Source organism: Loxodonta africana, chromosome 2, assembly GCF_030014295.1.
Source record: "Loxodonta africana isolate mLoxAfr1 chromosome 2, mLoxAfr1.hap2, whole genome shotgun sequence".
Taxonomy (NCBI): domain Eukaryota; kingdom Metazoa; phylum Chordata; class Mammalia; order Proboscidea; family Elephantidae; genus Loxodonta; species Loxodonta africana.
This window is the reverse complement of record NC_087343.1, coordinates 209,852,868-209,873,369: the sequence shown is the minus strand read 5'-3', so window position 1 is coordinate 209,873,369 and position 20,502 is coordinate 209,852,868. Positions and strand designations below refer to the sequence as shown.

The window sequence follows — 20,502 nt, the reverse complement described above, 5'->3', positions numbered from 1 at the left end:
TGGTCTGTATGAGTCAGAATCGACTCGATAGCAATGGGTTCGGTGGCATAATCTGACTTAGAATCAGTTCTGTTTTGAAACTATACTACAGAAGGGTGAAAGGAAGGAAACCAATTGAAGGCTATAACAAAATAATGCTGCTTCTTTGGTGTTCATAAAACCAGCTTCCTCTTAACATTTAAGCTAAGATTTGAATGACATTTCATCAGAGTACTTCCTTAAGTGCCCAAACTAAATACAGAGATGACTGCCTAGACCAGAGTGTCAATGGTCAGGGATGGTGAGAAGTGGCTGGACTTGGATATGCTCTAGTGTAGAACTGACAGATTTGCTGATGGATTAGATATAGAGCATAAAAGAAAGAAAGGTTCAAGAATGTCACTAAAGTTTAAGCCTGAGCAATTAAAAGGCCAGAAATGAGCTTTACTGATATGAGAAACAACTGATGAACAGGTTTAAAAGGTCTAAAACTATAGCTAAATTTTAGATACATTAAGTTAAAGATATGTCAGATAAGCAGGGATAAAAAGTAGATGACAGTTAGATATATCAGTATGGGTTTAGGGAAGAGGATCCAGGCTGGAGATGTAAATTTGGGAGTCATCAACGCATTCAAAGGTATTTAAAGACTGGGTAGGATCCTAAACAGAACCGTCTCTCAGCTTCTATTCTTGCCACATCCAGTCTACAACAAGCATCGAGAATGGTATTTTTGAAAATATAAAATAAGATCAGATCACTCCTCTTCAAATTTTTTTAATTAACATCCTCTCTGCACTTGGAATAAAACCTAACCTTTTTACCATGGCCTATATAAAGCTCTGAATGATCTTAGCCTTGCATACCTCTCTATGTTCTAATTACTCGTCTTTAGTTTCTTGAATGGCACCAAGCTTTCTTGCTCCACGACCTTCGAATATGTTACTCCCTGTGCCTAGAATGCTCTTCATTGACCTCTATAAAGCAACCTCCTACTGATTCTTTAGCTCTAAGTTTCAAGTTCACTTGCTCAGGCCTTTCTCTGACATCCAACCAAAATTACTTTTTCTCTTAAGTGAATCTCTTTCATAACACTTAATTTATAAATATATATATAAACATACACATATATCTGTATTTATATCTACACACCACCACTCATCTGTCAGTTTGTTGTACTTTGGTGGCCTGCATATGGCTGTGATGCTGGGGGCTACACCACTCATATCTCAAATGCCAGCAGGGTCACCCATGGTGGACAGGTTTCAGCAGGGCTTCCACACTAAGAAAGACTAGAAAGAAGAACCTGGGAATCTATTTCTTAAAAAAACTGGACCGTGAAAATCTTATGAACAGCAGAGGAAAATTGTCTGATATAGTGCTGAAGATGAACCCCTCAGGTACTCAAATTATGACTAGAGAAGAGCTGCTAGAGTCAACCTTAATGATGTGGATGGAGTATAGCTTTCAGGACCTTCCTTTGCTGATGTGGCATAATTCAAAATGAGAGAAGAAACAGCTACAGAGAACGTGCAATGTAACAAGTATGAATGTAGGAAAATTTAAAGTTGGAAAAATGAAATGGAATGCAGAAACATTGACATGTTAGGCACTAGTGAGCTGAAATGGACTGATACTGGCCATTTAAATCAGACAATCAAATGGTCTACTATGATGGGAATGACAAATTTAAAAGGAACAGCATGACATTCATGGTCAAAAAAAAAACACTTCAAGTACTGTCCTGAAGTAAAATGCTGGAAGTGATAGGATAATATCCACACGTCTACAAGCAAGGTCGGTTAATATGAATATTACTCAAATTTACACACCAACCACTATGGCCAAAGATGAAGAGACTGAACATTTTACCAACCTCTGCAGTCTGAAATTGATCAAGCATGCAATTGAGATGCACTGATAACTACTGGTGATTGGAATCCAAAAGTTGGAAACAAGAAGAATCAGTAGTTGGAAATATGGCACTGAAGATATAAACAATACCGGAGAGTGCATTAAAGAATTCTGCAAGACCAATGACTTATTCCTTGGAAATACCTTTTTTCAACAACGTAAACAGTGACTATACACATGGACCTCATCAGATGGAATACAAGGGAATCAAATTGACTACATCGATGGAAAGAGTCAATGAAGAAACTCAATATCATCAGTCAGAACAAGTCCAGGGGCCAATGCAGAATACACTCTCAACTGCTCAGGTGCAAGTTCAAGTTGAACTTAAAGAAAATTAAAGCAAGTCCACAACAGTTAAAGTACAACCTTGAGTATGTGCCACCTGAATTTAGAGATCACCTCAAGAACAGTTTTGACACATTAAATACTAATGACCAAAGACCAGACAAGCTGTGGGATGACATACACAAAAAAAGCAAAAGGTCATTACAAAGACAGAAAAGGGAAAAAAAAGACCAAAATGGATGTCAGAAGTGACCCTGAAACATGCTCTTGAACACAGAGTAGCTAAAGCAAACGGAAAAAATGGTCAAGTAAAAGAACTGAAAAAAAGAATTCAAAGGGCAGCTTGAGAAGACAAAGTATTATAATGAAACGTGCAAAGACTTAGAGTTAGAAATCTAAAAGGGAAGTACACACTTGGCATTTCTCAAGTTGAAAGAACTGAAGAAAATAATTCAAGCCTTGAGTTGCAATACTGAAAGATTCTATGGGCAAAATACTGAATGACACAGGAAGCATCGAAAGGAGATGAAAGGAATACAGAGTCGTCGTACCAAAGAGAACCGTTGACATTCAACCATTTCAGGAGGTAGAATATGATCAAGAACCGATGGTACTGAAGGAAGAATTCCAAGCTGGACTGAAGGCACTGGTGAAAAACAAGGCTCCAGAAATTGACAGAATTCCAACTGAGATGTTTCAACAAATAGATGCAACGCTGGAAGTGCTCATCCATCTATGCCAAGAAATCTGGAAGACATCAACCTGCCCAACCAACTGGAAGAGATCCACATTTGCATCTATTCCAAAGAAAGGTAATGCAATAGAATGTGGAAATTATCAAACAATTATCATTAATATCACATGCAAGTAAAATTTTGCTGAAGATAAATCAAGAACAGTTGCAGCAGTATATCGACACTGAGCTACCAGAAATTTAGGCTGGATTCAGAAGAAGATGTGGAAGGGGAGATCACTGATGATGTCAGATGGAAAACACCAGAAAGATGCTTGCTTGTATTTTACTGACTATGCAAAGGCATTCGATTGTACAGATCATAACAAATTATGGACAAATTATGAATAATAGTAATTCCAAAACACTTAATTGTGTACATGTAGAACTACACATAGACCAAGAAGCAGTCATTCATACAGAACAAGGGGATACTGCGTGGTTTAAAGGCAGGAAAGGCGTTGTGTCATGGTTGTATCCTTTCACCATACTTATTCAATCTGTATGCTGAGCAAATAATCTGAGAAGCTGGACTATGGGAAGAAGAACATGGCATTAAGACTGGAGGAAGACTTCTAAACAACCTGTAATATACAGATGACATGACCCTGTGTGTTGAAAGCAAAAATACTTGGAACGCTTACTGATGAAGATCAAAGACTACAATCTTCAGTATGGATTACACCTCAGCACAAAGAAAACAAAAATTCTCAAAACTGGACCAATAATCGACATCATGATAAATGGAGAAAAAACTGATGATGTCAATGGTTTACTTTACTTGGATCCACAATGTCCATGAAAGCAGCAGTCAAGCGACTTATCTGTATTAGGCTGGGTTCTCTAGAGAAGCAAAACCAGTAATGCATATAAATAAATATAGAGAGAGACTTGTATCAAGGAAATGGCTCACTCAGTTGCAGAGGCTGTAACATACCAAGTCCATGGGTCAGGATAGAGGCTTCTCTTGATCCACTCAGTCGCAGGGGCTGGCAAACCCAAGATCAGCAGATCAGAGAGCAGGGCTCTTGCTCACAGGCTGTGAAGATCAATGAATCCCAAGATCAGCCAGCAAGACTGCAGGTAAGCTGCAAGCTCGAGACCCAAGAACCAGAGGTCAGACGAACAGGAGCCAGCTGCAGGATCCAGGATGAACAAAAGCTCCCGAGCCCTCTCAGAAGGTCTGCCCACACACCCAAGGAAACTCCCCTTCAACCGATTGGCTATTCACAGCAGATCCCCTCATGGGGGTGTTCACATATCAAATCTCAAAAGTGAAGTGACCACATCACATGACTGCCAAAACACTGAGAATCACGGCCTAGCCAAGTTGACACACAATCTTAACCATCACAGTATCAAAAAGCAAAACAAAACTTGTTGCCATCGAGTGAATTCCGACTCATAGCGACCCTACAGGACAGAGTAGAACTGCCCCATAGGGTTTCCAAGAAGTGGCTGATGGAATCAAACTGCCAACCTTTTGGTTAGCAGGCAAGCCTTAACCACTGTGTAACCAGGGCTCCAACCGACCTATACGAATCCAAAAAACCAAACCCAGTGCCGTCGAGTCGATTCTGACTCATAGCGACCCTACAGGACAGGGCAGAACTGCTCCATAGAGTTTCCAAGGAGCGCCTGGCAGATCTGAACTGCCAACCCTTTGGTTAGCAGCCGTAGCACTTAACCACTACGCCACCAGGGTTTCCAAACAATCTATAGCACTGGGCAAATCTGCTGCAAAAGAACTTTTTAAAGTGCTAAAAGGCAAAGATGTCATTTTGAGGAATAAGGCATGCCTGACCCAAGCCATGACATTTTCAACTGCCTCATAGGCATGCAAAAGCTAAACAATGAGTAAGAAAGACTGAAGGACTGATGTGTTTGAATTACGGTGTTGGGGAAGAATATTGAATATACCATGGACTACCAGAAGAACAAACAAATCTGTCTTGGTAGCACTTACCAATGATGACCAAAGGTTACAGCCTTCATTATCAATTACACCACAACATAAAGAAAACAGAAATCCTCACAACTGGCCCAATATGCAACGTCATGATAAACGGAGAAAGTACTGAAATTGTCAAGGATTTCACTTTCTTGGATCCACAATCAACACCCATGGAAGCAGCAGTCAAGAAATCAAATTTTGTATCGCATTTGGCAAATCTGCTGCGAAAGTCCTCTTCAAAGTGTTGAAAAACAAATATGTCACTTTGAACATTCTAACCTAAGATGTGCCTGACCCAAGCCTGGTATTTTCAATCACCTCATACTCATGAGAAAGCTGGACAATAATAAAGGCCAAAGAACTGACACATTTGAATTACGGTGCTGGCAAAGAATACTGCAACAACAGGCTCAAACACAGCAATTATTGTGAGGGTATCGCAGGACCCGGCAGTGTTTTGTTTTGTTATAAATAGGCTCGTTATGAATCCGAACCAACTGGAGGGCATCTAACAACAACATATGTGTGTAAATACAAAGTTTTCTTTGCTTATTGTCTGTCTATCCAAGCAGACAATAACCTCCATTAGTGCAGAGACTTTGTTTTGTTCATTGCTCAATCGTGAGGGCTTAGCACAGTGCCTGGCAGATAGATGGCACTCAGTAAGTGTTGTATAGAGACAAAAATCTGTTGCGTTAAATTGCAATTTGCTTCACTATACTTGGGTTTTTTTTTTTTAATTTTAATACTTAGAATGCTTTTATCCCCTTTAAAAAAACAAAAACAAAAACTCATCACTTCGACACTCTCAAATGAGAGCAATTACCTTAACAAAAAAGCTTCCTTATGCTATTTTACCAATTTCATTCATTCACCACTGTTTATCACCTGGCATCAGTTACTAAAACCCCAAAAACATACGGAAATTCTTTAATTTGGTTAGTCAAGAATTGAATGGAGCCTTAGAATCACCTCATTTTCAGTTGAGAGTAGTTAAGGAATTTTACCAAGCAGTGGGTTTTTTTTTACAGTTAGTAGTAGAGCTATCATGTGCACCCAAGTCCTTGATTTAGTTTAGTGCTTTTTCCAAAACCCACCTATGCGCGGTACACTTTCTCTGAAGCAAGAATTGACACAGAGACACTACCATCAAAAGAGACTCACACTTGTTCACTTTGGAAATGTAATTTTAATGAAATACAACTTTTTTTTTTTTTTTTACCCAGGATCAAGAACCAAGCTGTCTCTACTTAGAATGTGGGCAGTTACTACAACTGAAAATCAGATATATACGTAGTTTTTTATAAAGTTAGGTTTCCAGTGGTTAATAAACATGCTAAATCATCAAAAGAAGTAGTCCTCTTTATTAGCGAACTTTTAGCATAAGCTAAGTAATGTTATTTTAGAAACAGCAGTAGTCCTCCCGCCCTCTCCCCCCAGAAAATACGAAACTGGAAAACAGCACTAGTTGAAAAAAATTTTCCACGCGTTGCCTTTAAAAACAAAACCCTCAGTATTCTGAAATATCAGAGACTTCCTGTAACAAAGTACTAAACATATTTTCTTTTTTTTGAGGCATATTACGCAAATAAACCGAAAAGCTGCCTTTACGCAAGCAGGTATTAACTTCCACGGGTTACAGCAACACTCTTGTAGCAGCGCGACAATTTCTCTCTGACCACGCACGAGGAGGCCACTTTCTCCCTCCCAGCAAATTCCCGGAGCAGAGCAAGGGGTCTTTGCACGGAGGTCGAGCGGCTCAGTAAGGGTTTCGCAGCCACAGCGGAGAGAAGCCCTACTAGGCCCACCGCCCCTTTCCCCCTTCCCCCTTCGCCCTCCGCCCCCCGCCCCCCGCCGCCTCGGCGGCGCCCCTCAGCTACCTTTCCGCCGGAAGAAGGACATGGCGGGGCCCGGGTCAGGGCGGAGGGCCCGGGGGGACTGTCGCGGGGAGGGCCCGGCTCCCCTCATTCAGCAACTGGCCCGGACTTCCGGGTCTGCCTCAGCCGCCGCACTAGCCCGAAAACAAACCCTTCTTCCGGGTGTGGGCCCTACTGCCTCCTAGAGATGCCTGGGCAGTGCCTTCCGCCATATTATCAACAAGCCGCCCACCCGGAGTTCCGGTCCTTCCCCGCGCGAGGCTTCACGGGAGGCTGGGCGGCCGGCCCCGCCTGCGACTCTCTCCAGGGTGCAGGCACGTGTCCGCGTCGCTCACGTGACCTTGCGGGAGTGCGACCTGCGCCCATCTCCAGGAGTGTGGATGTTGAAGCAGTCGGCATCGTCAGCTCTGCTACGCTGCCGGTAGTGTAGATAATGGCTCCTACGCTGCAGACCCCATCTTTGCAAAGGAACCCTCCTGGAGCAGGATCCTTCCCGGAGCTCCCCGGTCTTTCGAGATAACGCGCGGCTCTCGGAGCGCTCTTCTAGAGGCTGGGCCACCAGTGCTACGCTCAGCTTAACCCCTCAGTGTTTTTCCGTTTGAGATTTTCTAAAATTAGACGCTGGCCGGCATGGACTGGCTTCAGCGTGCACCTCCAGCCCCTCCTCTCTTAAGGGGCTTCGATGTGTGCGAGAATCTTGGTGGGGAATAGGAGACGTGAACTGCTTCATGCAGCTCCGGTGAATTCTTTTGTCACAGTGACCTCGGAAATGAGAAAAGAGAAGTGGGCTTATTTTCATAAGGTGATCTCTGCGAATGCTGGAATTTGAAAGGCAAGCGCCAGTGAATCATCCTTCAAGTCTTCTTCAAATGTCATTTTCCCTGTGAATCTTCGGACCCTCACTCTATTCCTGTAGCAGTGAAATCAAGCCTCCACCCCTTTAGTATCTCTCACCACTCTCTTGAGTGCACTCTGCCAAGTAGAATAGGTCACTGTTTGTAGCCCTTAGCTCCTGCTAGGGAGGGAGCCAGGAAGATAGTGTGTCTGGTAGTAGAAGCTCAGTAAGTGTTGGCTCGATTTTTTTTAGTTTTTATTGTGCTTTAAGTGAAAGTTTACAAATGAAGTCAGTCTCTCATACAAAAATTTTTATACACCTTGCTAACCCGCCGAAAACCAAACCCAGTGCCGTTGAGTCAATTCCAACTCACAGTGACCCTATAGGACACAGTAGAATCGCCCCATAGAGTTGCCAAGGAGTGCCTGGTGAATTCGAGCTGTCGACCCTTTGGTTAGCAGCCGCAGCACTTAACCACTGCGCCACCAGGGTTTCCATACACCTTGCTATGTACTCCTAATTGCTCTTCCTCTAATGGGACAGCACACTCCTTACTTCCACTCTCTCTTTTTGAGTCCATTCAGCCAGCTTCTGACGCCTCTGCCCTCTCATATCTTCTCCAGGTAGGAGATGCCAACATAGTCTCATGCGTCTACTTGATCCAAGAAGCTCTTTCTTCGCTAGCCTCATTTTCTATCCTGTTGTCCAGTCCAATCCCTGTCTGAAGAGTTGGCTTTGGGAATGGTTCCTGTCTTGGGCTAACAGAAGTTCTGTCTCTGGGGTTCTTCTAGTCTCAGTCAGATGATTAAGTGTGGTTTTTTAATGAGAATTTAGGGTCTGCATCCCACTGCTCTTCTCCCTCAGGGTTTCTCTGTTGTTCCTTGTCAGGGTAGTCATCTGTTGTAGCCAGGCACCACCTAGTTCTTCTGGTCTCGGGCTGATGTAGTCTCTGGTTTATGTGGCCCTTTCTGTCTCTTAGGCTCATAATTACCTTTTTTTGGTGTTCTTCATTCACCTTTGCTCCAGGAGGGTTGAGACCCATTGATGCATTTTAGATGGCTGCTTACTACATTTAAGACCCAGATGCCACTCTCCAAAGTGGGATGCAGAATGTTTTCTTAATATATTTTATTATGCCCATTGCTTAGATATACCGAGACCATGATCCCCAAACCCCTGTGCCTGTTACACTGGCCTTCAATGCATTCAGTTTATTCAGGAAACTTTGCTTTTGGTTTAGTCCAGTTGTGCTGACCTCTCCTGTATTGTGTGTTGTCTTTCCGTTCATCTAAAGTAGTTCTTATCTGCTATCTAGCGAATACCCCCTCCCTCCCTCCCTCCCCTCCCCCTCTCGTAACCATGAAAGAATATTTTCTTCTCAGTTTAAACTATTTCTCGAGCTCTTATAATAGTGGTTTTATACAATATTTGTCCTTCTACAACTCACAAATTTCACTCAGCATAATGCCTTCCGGATTCCTCCACGTTATGATACGTTTCACAGATTCTTTGCTGTTCTTTATCGATACGTAGTGTTCCATTGTGTAAATATAAAAAATATATATACCGTAGTTTATTGATCCATTCATCTGTTGATGGGCACCTTGGTTGCTTCCATCTTTTTGCTATTGTAAATAGTGCTGCAGTGGACATGGATGTGCACATATCTGTTCCTGTAAAGGCTGTTATTTCTCTAGGATGTATTCTAAGGAGTGGGATTGCTGGATCATATGGTAGTTCTGTTTCTAGCTTTTTAAGCTCCAAATCGATTTCCAAGGTGGTCGTACCATTTTACATTCCCACCAGCAGTGTATAAGTGTTCAGTCTCTCAACAACCTCTCCAACATTTATTATTCTGTGCTTTTTGGATTAATGCCAGCCTTGTTGGAGTGAGATGAAATCTCATTGTAGTTTTGATTTGCATTTCTCTAATGGTGATGATTGTGAGCATTTCCTCATGTATCTGCTAGCTACCTGCATGTCGTCTTTAGTGAAGTGTCTGTTCATATCTTTTGCCCATTTTTTAATTGGGTTATTTGTCTTTTTGTAGTTGTTTTTGTTGTATCATGTAGATTTTAGAGATCAGGAGCTGATCAGAAATGTCATAGCTAAAAACTTTCTCCCAGTCTGTAGGTAGCCTTTTTACGCTTTTGGTGAAGTCTTTGGATGAGCATAGGTGTTTGATTTTTAGGAGCTCCCAGTTATCTAGTTTCACTTCTACATTGTTAGTGATGTTTTGTATACTGTTTTTGTCACGTATTAGGGCTCCTAACATTGTCCCTATTTTTTCTTCCATAATCTTTATCATTTTAGATTTCATATTTAGGTCTTTGATTCATTTTGAGTTTGTTTTTGTGCATGGAGTGAGGTATGGGTCTTGTTTCATTTTTCTGCAGATGGATATCCAGTTATGCCAGCACCATTTGTTAAAAAGATTGTCTTTTGCCCATTTAACTGACTTTGGGCCTTTTTCAAATATCAGCTGCTTATATGTGGATTGATTTATGTCTGGATTTTAAATTCTGTTCCATTGATCTATGTATCTGTTGTACCAGTACCAGGCTGTTTTGACTGTTGTGGCAGTGTAATAGGTCCTAAAGTCAGGTAGAGTGAGGCCTCCCATTTTGTTCTTCTTTTTTCGGGAATGCTTTACTTATCCGGGGTGTCTTTCCCTTTCATATGAAGTTGGTGATTTGTTTCTCCATCTCATTAAAAAATGTCGTTGAAATTTGGATTGGAATTGCATTGTATCTATAAATGGCTTTTTGTAGAAGAGACGTTTTGACAATGTTAAATTTTCCTATCCATGAGCTAGGTACGTTTTTCCACTTACACAGGTCTCTCTTGGTTTCTTGCAGAAGTGTTTTTTAGTTTTTTTGGTGTAAGTCTTTTACATCTCTGGTAAGATTTATTCTTAAGTATTTTATTTCTTGGGGGCTACTGTAAATTGTATTGATTTGGTGATTTCCTCTTTGATGTTCCTTTTGTTAGTGTAGAGGAATCCAACTGATTTTTATGTGTTTATCTTGTATCCCAATACTATGCTGAACTCTTCTGTTAGTTTCAGTAGTTTTCTTGAGGATTCTTTAGGGTTTTTGTGTGTAAGATCATGTCATCTGCAAATAGAGATACTTTTACCTCTTCCTTGCTGATCTGGATGCCCATTATTTCTTTATGTAGCCTAATTGCTGTGGCTAGGACCTCCAGCAGAATGTTGAATAAGAGTGGTGATAAAGGGCATTCCTTTTTGGTTCCCCTTCTCAAGGGGAATGCTTTCAGACTCTCTCCATTTATGATGATGTGGGCTGTTGGCTTTGTGTAAATGCCCTTTATTATGTTCAGGAATTTTCCTTCTATTCCTATTTTTCTGAGGGTTTTTGTCATGAATGGGTGTTGATGTTGGCTGGATTTTTTAATCATGTGAAGAATGAGGAAACTGAGGTTCAAAAAGAGGAGACAACTTGCTTGAGATTATTCAGTATGTCAGTGTTGAAACTAGAACTAGAACCCAGGAACTTTTCACCATAATACTAGAGCAGGTTAATAGATTTGTCTATTTTTGTTGGGGTTCATTTGCAAATGCATGTAAGATGTGTTGATATTTACTGAAAACTTACTACGTGCAGGTTCTCTGCTAAACTCTGCAGTTTAACCCTTGTAATAGCCCTAGGAGAGCCCTGGTGGTGCAGTGGTTAAGAGCTCAGCTGCTAACTAAAAGGTCTGTAGTTCGAATCCACCAGCTGCTCCTTGGAAACCCTATGAGGCGGTTTTACTGTGTCTTATAGGGTTACTATAAGACAGTAAACTGGGTTTTTTTTGGGATAGGGTTACTATGAGTCGGAATCCAATCAACTTGACAGCACTGGGTTTGGGTTTTGGTTTAACAACTCTAGGAGTCAGTCTTAGCATAGACAAAACTAGGCATAGAAAAACAAAGTAACCTCCCCAAAGCCAGAGGCTAATTAGGAGTGAAACCAGGATTTCAGACCTAAATGGTCAGACTCCAGAGCCCAAGGTTAAGGCTCTCCCTAGGTAAAGAGAGTGTCCACCAGGCTGGGTAAGAGCAGGAGAGACTGGCCATGGCATTGGATGTGGTCAGTGCATCCTACATCTGAGCTGATGCTGGGAATGGACCTCTGTCAGACTGTGTCCTCAGCCTCAGTGGAGGCTGCAGGTGGGTCTGAGTGGGCCTGAGACTCAGAAGTACCCTTGGAAACCAGTCTGCAGTCACAGTTGTCCTGTCTCCACTGCTCCACCTCCTCTCAGCCTCCTCTAGGGGAAAGGGAGATTGGCTGAATCAAGGACAGCTGGAGTGGGATGTGGTCTAAGTAGGATTTCACTTTACTAGATCAGTATAAAAGGAGTCTCTGGGTGTGGCAAAGGGTTAATAGTACTTGTCTGCTAGCTAAAATGTTGGCAGTTATAGTCCACTGGGAGGCACCTCAGAAGAAAGACCTGGTGATATACTTCTGAGAAATCAGCCATTGAAGACCTGATGGAGCACAGTTTGACTCTGACACATATGGGGTTGCCATGAATCTGAATCTACTAGTGAGCAGCTAGACAGGCATGGATAAATGGTATCTGGTAGAGAGGCCTAAGTACAAGGTTTTTATACTCTTAACAAGAAAGCACAGAATCCTGCTCTTGTTCTCGTCTGGAGATCAGTCCCTTAGGAGGGACTGCTTTATGTTTGTTGATGGGTGTAGTTGTTAAGGTTGTATGTCAACTTGGCCGGGCCATGATTCTCAGTGGTTTGGCAATTATGATGTAGTTTGGCAGTCGTATAATGATGTAATTACTTCCGTGATGAGATCTGGTATGAGTAGCCAGTCAGTTGAAAGGGAGTTTCCTCGGAGATGTGGCCTGCATCCAATATATGTGGACTTTCTGGCAAAGCTCGCTGGCTTTTGCTATGCTCTGGATTCTACATTTGGCTCATCCGCATCTGACCTCCAATTCTTGGGACTGGGGCCTGCAGCCTGCCATCTTACCTGTGGATCTTGGGTTAGTTAGCCCCTGCAGGTATGTGAGTCAGGAGAAGCCTCCAACCTGATGCTTGAATCATGGACTCAGGACTTGCAGTTCTCTACACCCACATGAGCCATTTCATTGAGATAAATCTCTTTCTGTCTATATATATAATACATAATGTATGCGCCTCACTGGTTTTGCTTCTCTAGAGAACCCAGCCTAAGGCAGCTGGTTAGTTGGTTGGAGCAGGAGGGTTGTGGAGAGAGGGAATTCAAGAAATCGCCCTAATGTCTCTGGGATGGAGCAGTGCCAAGTGAGGGAGGAGCGTTGTAGTCCTCCAAATCTCCAGCTAAGAATAGAATCAGTGTAAAAGCAGTGTCCTGTCCTGATTGCCAACTTAATTGCTGCCCGGGAGGCTCTTGTAGCAGAACTTTTGGAGTGCTGTTTATGTCCTCACACAGCTGAATACTTATCAGTAGCTAATAATAGCTGTCATTATTTATTTAGTACTTATTACATGCATACTAGGTGCTTTACAATCTTTGTCCCACTTGCCACTCATCCTTCACCTCCCCTCCTCCACAAAAAGACCCCATGAGATGGCTACTATCTTTACTGTGAGTGAGGCTCAGAGTAACTTTACGCAGGATCACAAGACTACTAAGACAAGATTTCAATCACTTTCAATCCGATTTCAAAGACATTTTTGATATTACTTCCTCCTGTTTCCTGCCCACCTCTAGATAATGCCATTTATCTAGTGTTCCAGTGTGTGGGAACTCTACTGGGCAAGTATAAGAGGATGAATAGTATCCAGCAGTTGAGATTCTTCAGGTGTTTTTAAGATTAGGGAGGCTTTATGTTTAGAGTATTGTCATCTAAGCTTTTGAAATTCGATCATCCATGTATGAATAAAGCTAAAATAAAACAAGAATATACAAATAAACAAGAATATTAACCTGAATACCCTAGTGTTGCGACAAACTGAGACGCTGCGTTGCCCTTCAAAGTTAATGTGTTAAGAGTTATTTAATTTACATGTAAAACAAGAATTTTTTACAAGGAGTGCCTCTATGCTCCTAATTTTAACATTTCCTTTATAAACTATGTTATGCCAATTGAGCTAGATGTCCCCAAGACCATGGTCCCCAGCCCCCAGCCTAGTAATTCAGTCTTTCAGGGAGTTTGGATGTGTCTATGAAGCTTCTGTGACCTCGCCTTGGTCAAGTTGTACCGACCTCCCCAGTAAAGTGTACCGTCTTACCCTTCTCCGAAGTTACTACTCACCTGTTGTCTAGTTAGGATTTGTCCCACCCCACTAGTCGCCTCCTTAGTAACCATCAAAGATTGTTTCTATATGTAAACCTTTTCATGAGCTTTTATAATAGCATCTCATACAGTATTTGTCTTTTTTGATTGACTTATTTTCATTCAGCATAATGCCCTCCAGATTCATCCACATTGTGAGATGTTTCACGAATTCATCGTTGTTTTTTTTGTCATGTAGCATTCCATCATGTGTATATACCATAGTTTATCCATTCGTCTGTTGATGGGCACATAGGTTGTTTCCATCTTTTTGTTATTGTGAATAATTCTGTGGTGAACATGGGTGTGCGTATATCTATTTGTGTGATGGCTCTTATTTCTTTAGGAAATATGATCATATGATGTTTCTATTTCTAGTTTTTCAATGAAGCCTCATATTGTTTTCCAAAATGGTTGTACCATTTTGCATTCCCACCAGCAGTGCATAAGAGTTCCAAGCTCCCCGCAGCCTCTCCGACATTTGTTATTTTCTGTTTTTTTGATTGGTGCCGCTGATGTCGGTGTGAAATGGTATCTCATTGTAGTTTTGATTTGCATTTCTGTAATGGCTAGTGATCTTGAGCATTTCCTCATGTGTCTGTTAGCTGTCTGAACGCCTTCTTTGGTGAAGTGTCTGTTCATATCCTTTGCCCTTTTTTCAATTGGATTATTTGTCTTTTTTTGTACAGGTGTTAGATCTTCCTTTATATTTTAGAGATTAGATCTTTGTCAAATTTGTCATAGCCAAAAATTTTTTTTTAGTCTGTAGGTTCTGTTTTTAGTCTTTTGGTGGAGTCTTCTGATGAGCGTAAGTGTTTAATTTTTAGAAGATCCCAGTTATGTAGTCTATCTTCTGGTGTTTGAATATTGTTACTTATGATTTGTATGCTGTTTGTGCCATGTATTAGGGCCTCTAGCATTGATTATATATTTTTTCTATAATCTTTATAGTTTTTGGTTTTATATGATCAATTTTGAATCAGTTTTTGCGTATGGTCTGAGGTATGGCTCCTGTTTCATTTTTCTACAGGTGGACAACCAGTGTAGCAAGCACCATTTGTTTACAAGACTGTCTTCTCCCCATTTAATGGACTTTGGATCTTTGTCAAATATCAGTTGCCGTAGATGGATGGATTTACATCTGGTTCTTGATTCTGTTCCATTGGTCAATGTGTCGGTTGTTGTAACAGTACCAGGCTGTTTTGACTACCATAGCTTTATAGTAGGTTCTGAGGTCAGGTAGTACCAGTTCCTACTTTTTTATTTTTCTTCAATAGTGCTTTCTTTATGCTGGGCCTCTTTCCTTCCCATATAGAGTTAATGATTAGTTTTTCCATCTCTTTAAGGAATGCCATTGGTATTTAGATTGGGATTACATTGTATTTGCAGATTGCTTTGGGCAGAATTGACATTTTCACAATGTTGAATCCATCTGTAAGCATGGTATGTTTTTCCATTTATGTAGGTCTCATTTGGTTTCTTGCAGTAATGTTTCGTAGTTTTCTTTGTATAGGTTTTACATCCCTGGTTAGATTTATTCCTAGGTATTTTATTTTTTTAGTGACTATTATAAAAAGGTATTGCTTTTTTTTCCTGACTTCTTTTTTGTAGTTTTTATTGTTGTTTAGGAATCCAACTGATTCTTGTATGTTTATGTTGTATTCTACTAGTCTGCTCAATCTTTCTATTAATTCCAGTCGTAATTTTCTTGTGGAGTCCTTTGGGTTCTGTATGTATAGTATCGTATCATCCACGAATAGGGATAGTTTTACTTCTTCCTTAACAATTTGGATGCCCTTTATTTCTTTTCTTGCCTTATTGCTCTAGCTAGGACTTCTAGCACGATGTTAAAAGAGTTGTGGTAAAGGGCAACCTCGTCTTGTTCCCGTTCTCAGGGGGAATGTTTTCAGCCTCTCTCCATTAATAATGATGTTGGCTGTTGGTGTTGTATAGATGCCCTTATTATACTGAGGAATTTCCCCTTTGTACTTATTTGTTTGGGAGTTTTTAATCAGAAATTGGTGTTGGACTTTATCAAATGCCTTTTCTGTGTCAATTAAGATGATGATGTGGTTCTTTTCTTTTGGTCTATTTATGGGGTGGATTATGTTGATTGATTTTCTAGTGTTGAACCATCCTTGCATACCTGGTATGAAGCCCACTTGGCCGTGGTGTGTTTTGTTTTTTTATATGATGCTGAATTCTGTTGGCTAGAATTTTGTTGAGAATTTTTTGCGTCTGTATTCATGAGAAATATTGGTCTGTAATTTTCTTTTTTTTTTTGTGGTGTCTTTGCCTGGTTTTGGTATCAAGGTCATGCTGGCCTTGTAGAATGAATTAGGAAGTATCCGTTCCTCTTCTGTGTTCTGAAATAGTTTGAGTAGTACTGGTGCAAGCTCTTCTCTGAATGTTTGGTGGAATTCTCCAGTGAAGCCATCTGGGCCAGGGTTTTGTTTTTTTTTTTTTTTTTAATTACCTTTCAATCTCTTCTCTTGTTATGGGTCTGTTCAGATTTTCAACCTTAGCCTGTTTTAGTTTAGGTAGGTAGTGTGTTTCTAAACATTTTTCCATTTCCTCTAGGTTTTCAAATTTGTTGGGATGTAGTTTTTCATAGTACTCTGTTATGATCCTTTTTGCTTCAATTAGGTCTGTTATAATGTCCCCTGTTTTGTTTCTGCATGGATTTTTTTTTAATTTATTGTGCTTTAAGTGAAAGTTAACAAATCAAGTCAGTCTCTTGTACAAAGACTTACATACACTTTGCTGTATACTCCTACCTGCTCTCCCCCTAATGAGATAGGATACTTCTCCTCTCCACCCTATATTCCCAGTGTCCTTTCAACCAGCTTCTGTCCCTGTGTGCCTTCTCATATCACCTCCAGACAGGAGTTGCCCACATAGTCTCATGTGTTCACTTGAACCAAGAAGCTTGCTCCTCACCGGTATCATTTTCTGTCTTACAGTTTTTTTTTTAGTCTGGTCCCTGTTTGATTTCTTATTTGTGTCCTCTCTGTTTTTCTTTTGTCAGTGTGGCCAGTGGTTTGTTGATTTTGTTGATCCTGTCAAAGAACCAACTTTTGGTTTTATTGATTCTTTCTATTGTTTTTCTGTACCCTATTTCATTTATTTCTGCTCTTATCTGTATTATTTCCTTTCTTCTGGTGTCTGCGGGCTTCCTTTGCTGTTCTCTTTCTGTTTGTTCGAGTTTTATAGCTAACGTTTTGATTTTGTCCCTTCTTTTTTGATATGTGTGTCTTTTGGTATAAATTGACCTCTGACACTGCCCTTGCTGTGTCCCAAAGGTTTTGGTATGATGTGTTTTCATTCTCGTTTGAGTCTAGGAATTTTTTTTTTATCCCATCTTTGATTTCTTCTATTACCCAGAGGTTTTTAAGCAAGGCATTATTCAGCTTCCATGTATTTGATTTTTTTTCCTTGCTCTTCTGTTATTAATTTTTGCTTTTATGGCATTATGATCAAAGATGCTTTGTATTACCTCAGTGTTTTTTTATTTTGTTGAGGTTTGCTTTGTGGCCTATGATGTAGTCTATCCTGGAGAACATTCCATGTGTGTTGGAAAAGAATATTTACTTTGCTAATGTTGGATGGAATGTTCTATATATGTCTGTGAGGTCAATTTGGCTGATTGTGGCATTTAGATTTTCTGCACTTTGTTGAGTTTCTTTCTAGATGTTCTGTCCTTTAACATGAGTGGTCTGTTGAAAGCTCCGACTATTATTGTGGAACTGTCAGTTTCTCTTTTCAGTGGTGTTAGAGTGTTTTATGTATATTGGAGACCTGTCATTGGTGGATTGTCCCATTAATCATTATATAATGCCCTTCCTTCTTTTTTATAGTGGATTTTGTTTTAAAGTCTGTTTTGTCTGAGCTTAGTATTGCCATCCTGCTCTTTTTTGGTTTTTGGTTTGCTTGATGTATTTTTTCTGTCCTCTGAGTTTTAATGTATCTTTGTTTAAGGTGTGTCACTTGTAAACAGTATATTGATGGGTCCTGTTTTTTTGTCCGTTTTGTCACTCTCTGTCTCTTTATGGTTGCATTTAAGCCATTTATGTTCAGTATGATTACTGGTAAGTGTGAGTTTATTGCTGTCATTTTGTAGTGCTTTTTTTGTGGTGCTGACATTTTCTTTGTTCCTTTTATCTTCGTGTGCTGAATTCCTTTTGTCTGTGGATTTTTTTCCCCATTTTTATAGATTTTGTGTTTACTGAGACTATGTTTTTCATCTTTATTCTGATGAGTAGGATTTGTTAACTTTCTTTGTGGTTACCTTGAAATTTACCCCCATCTTCCTAAGTTTAAACTAGTCTTTAATTACTTCATATTGCCTTGCCTTCTTCTACATTTAAAAGTTCTATACCTAGACTGTTTATTCCCTCTTATTGTTCTGACACTGGTGTCATTTACAGATTTACCTCTCTGGTTCCCTCTTGTAAATTTTTTACTTTTGTTTTATCCTTGAGAGTTCATTATCTTGGTTGGTATCGGGCTGATGCTGTTTTATATACTACATGCAGGTTGTTGTCTGATGATGTTGGCTCCCTTTTAATAATTCTTGTAAGTTTGGTTTGTTTTTTATAAATTCCTTTGATTTCTGTTTATCTGGAAATGTCCTAACTTCACTATCATATTTGAGCAAGAATTTTGCAGGATATGTTATTCTTGGTTGGCAGTTTTTTTCTTTCAAGGTTTTATGTATGTCATCCCATTGCCTTCTTGCCTGCATGGTTTCTGCCAAGTAATCAGAGCTTAGTCTTGTTTCCCCTTTGTATGTGACTTTTTGTTTTTCTCAAGCTGCTCTCAGGATTCTTTTTTTTTTGTCTTTAGTTTTAGCAAGTGTGATTATAATATGTCTTCTTGATTTTCTTTTGGAGTCTACCCTATATGGGATTCATTGAACTTCTTGGATGGTTGGCTTTTCATCTTTCATGACATTAGGGAAGTTTTCTGTCAACAGTTCTTCAGTGATCTCTGTGTTTTCCATTTTCTCCACCTGTTCTGGAACTCTGATCACACAAAAATTTTTGCTTTTGATTGTATCCCATATCATTCTCAGGGTTTTATCATTTTTCGTCATTCTTTTCTCTGATTTTTCCTCAAACAAAGTGGTATCCTAGGATTTGTCCTCAATTTCACTGATACTGTCTTCCATCATTTCAGATTTGTGCCTAAAACATTCTATTGCACTGTCGATTTCTGAAATCTTATTGTTTATCATTGGGATTTCTAATTACAGTTTTTGTATGATTTCTAGTTGTTTACTCATTTTGATATTTTATTCCTGTATTATTTTCCTGAATTCTTTCATTGCTTTGTCTGTGTTTTCCCTGATTTTTCAGTATTTTACATGATTTTGTCTATTTCTTCATTATTTTTATTTACATTTTCCTTCATCTGCTGGAGAACGCTGAATATTAGAATTTTGAATTCCCCATCAGGTAGTTTCAGTGGATTTTCTTCTACCAGAAGGTCATTTGGTATTTTATTTTTGTCACTTTGTGGAGCCATTCTCTCCTGTTTTTTTTTTTTTTTTTTTAAACTATGTTTTGATATTGTCTGCTGTCTCTGGGACATTCGGGAATTATTCTCTTAATTTATTGGTTGTAGATTTGATTGCTTCATTTTGCATTTTTCTTTGGTTATGTCTGAGCGGGTGGGCTGGGCATATTTTGTTGCTTCATTGCTTGCGGACACGATACTTCCCACTACCTTGTTCAGGTGGGCAGGACTGGTCACTCAGCTATGGTGCAGTAGGGCAGGTCCAGCGGAGGTGGAGGGACAGGGTTGGGTAGTTTGCGGCATGAACTGGAGCCATTGGGTCAGAGGAGGGGGCAGTGCAGGGTGGGGTCCAGGGGACCACATATTTTCCCGGTGGGGACGTGGTACTAGGTACACGAGGGAAAGGAGAAGATGTGATGTGCAGAGCTAAGTGGGTGAGTGAAAGAAGAGAAACAAAATAAAAAAAAAGAAGGAAAAAATAAAGAAAATGGCAGTGTGGTAGATTTGGGCAAGTAGGGCCACGGCAGACCCAGTGAAGTCGTGTGCCAGTGGCTCTCTAGCCTAGCAGTGTGGTTTGGCCTGTTGAGAAGGGGTGTGGACGGTGTACAGGGCTAGGTGGGAGGGAGAAAGGAAGGGAAATAGGGGAAAGAGAGAGAAGAAACCAAACAACAAACAAAGAAGAAATAAAAAATAAAAACAAAAAATACAGTGGTGGGGGAGCTGGCCGTTGACCATGGTGCGGTATTGGGGTGGGGGTGAACCAGTGTGACCCTTGGCAAGTGGCATGGCACAGCCCATCAGGAATGGGCAGAGGCAGTGCAGAGAAAAGGGAGGGAGAAGGAAAAGGGAGAAGGAGAAAGATAAAGAAAAATAAAAAATATGGCACCGAGGGAGCCGACCTGTGAGGGCAGCACAGACCCGGGGAGGCCATGTGCTAGAGGCTCTCCTGCTGAGTGGTGCAGCATAGCCCACCAAGAAAGGGAGGGGTGGTGCATGGGGCTAAGTGGATGGGGGAAAGGAAAGGAAGGGAGACAGGGAAGAAACAAACAAAAACAAATAAAAAGTACTTTGTGCACTACTGCAGGTAGAATAAACTCACAAAAAATGGTAGTTTTTTTAAATC

The 20,502-nt window shown here is 40.5% G+C and overlaps 1 protein-coding gene across 3 annotated transcripts in view; it reads right to left on the bottom strand.

Annotated features, from left to right (window-relative positions):
* Positions 1-6,997, bottom strand: part of AKAP10 (A-kinase anchoring protein 10) — a 192,612-nt gene extending 185,615 nt beyond the window's left edge. For 2 of the 3 annotated variants that reach the window (XM_064279345.1, XM_010600246.3), the window contains exon 1: positions 6,749-6,997. Coding sequence is in view for 1 of the 3 variants with exons in the window: in XM_010600246.3 (XP_010598548.1) it covers positions 6,749-6,836 (88 nt within the window). In the remaining 2 variants the exon portion in view is untranslated. Of the gene's footprint in view, positions 1-3,851; positions 3,954-6,748 lie in introns of all 3 variants that reach the window. The other variant, XM_064279346.1, reaches the window with a different exon arrangement.
* Between the last annotated feature and the right edge of the window lie 13,505 nt (positions 6,998-20,502).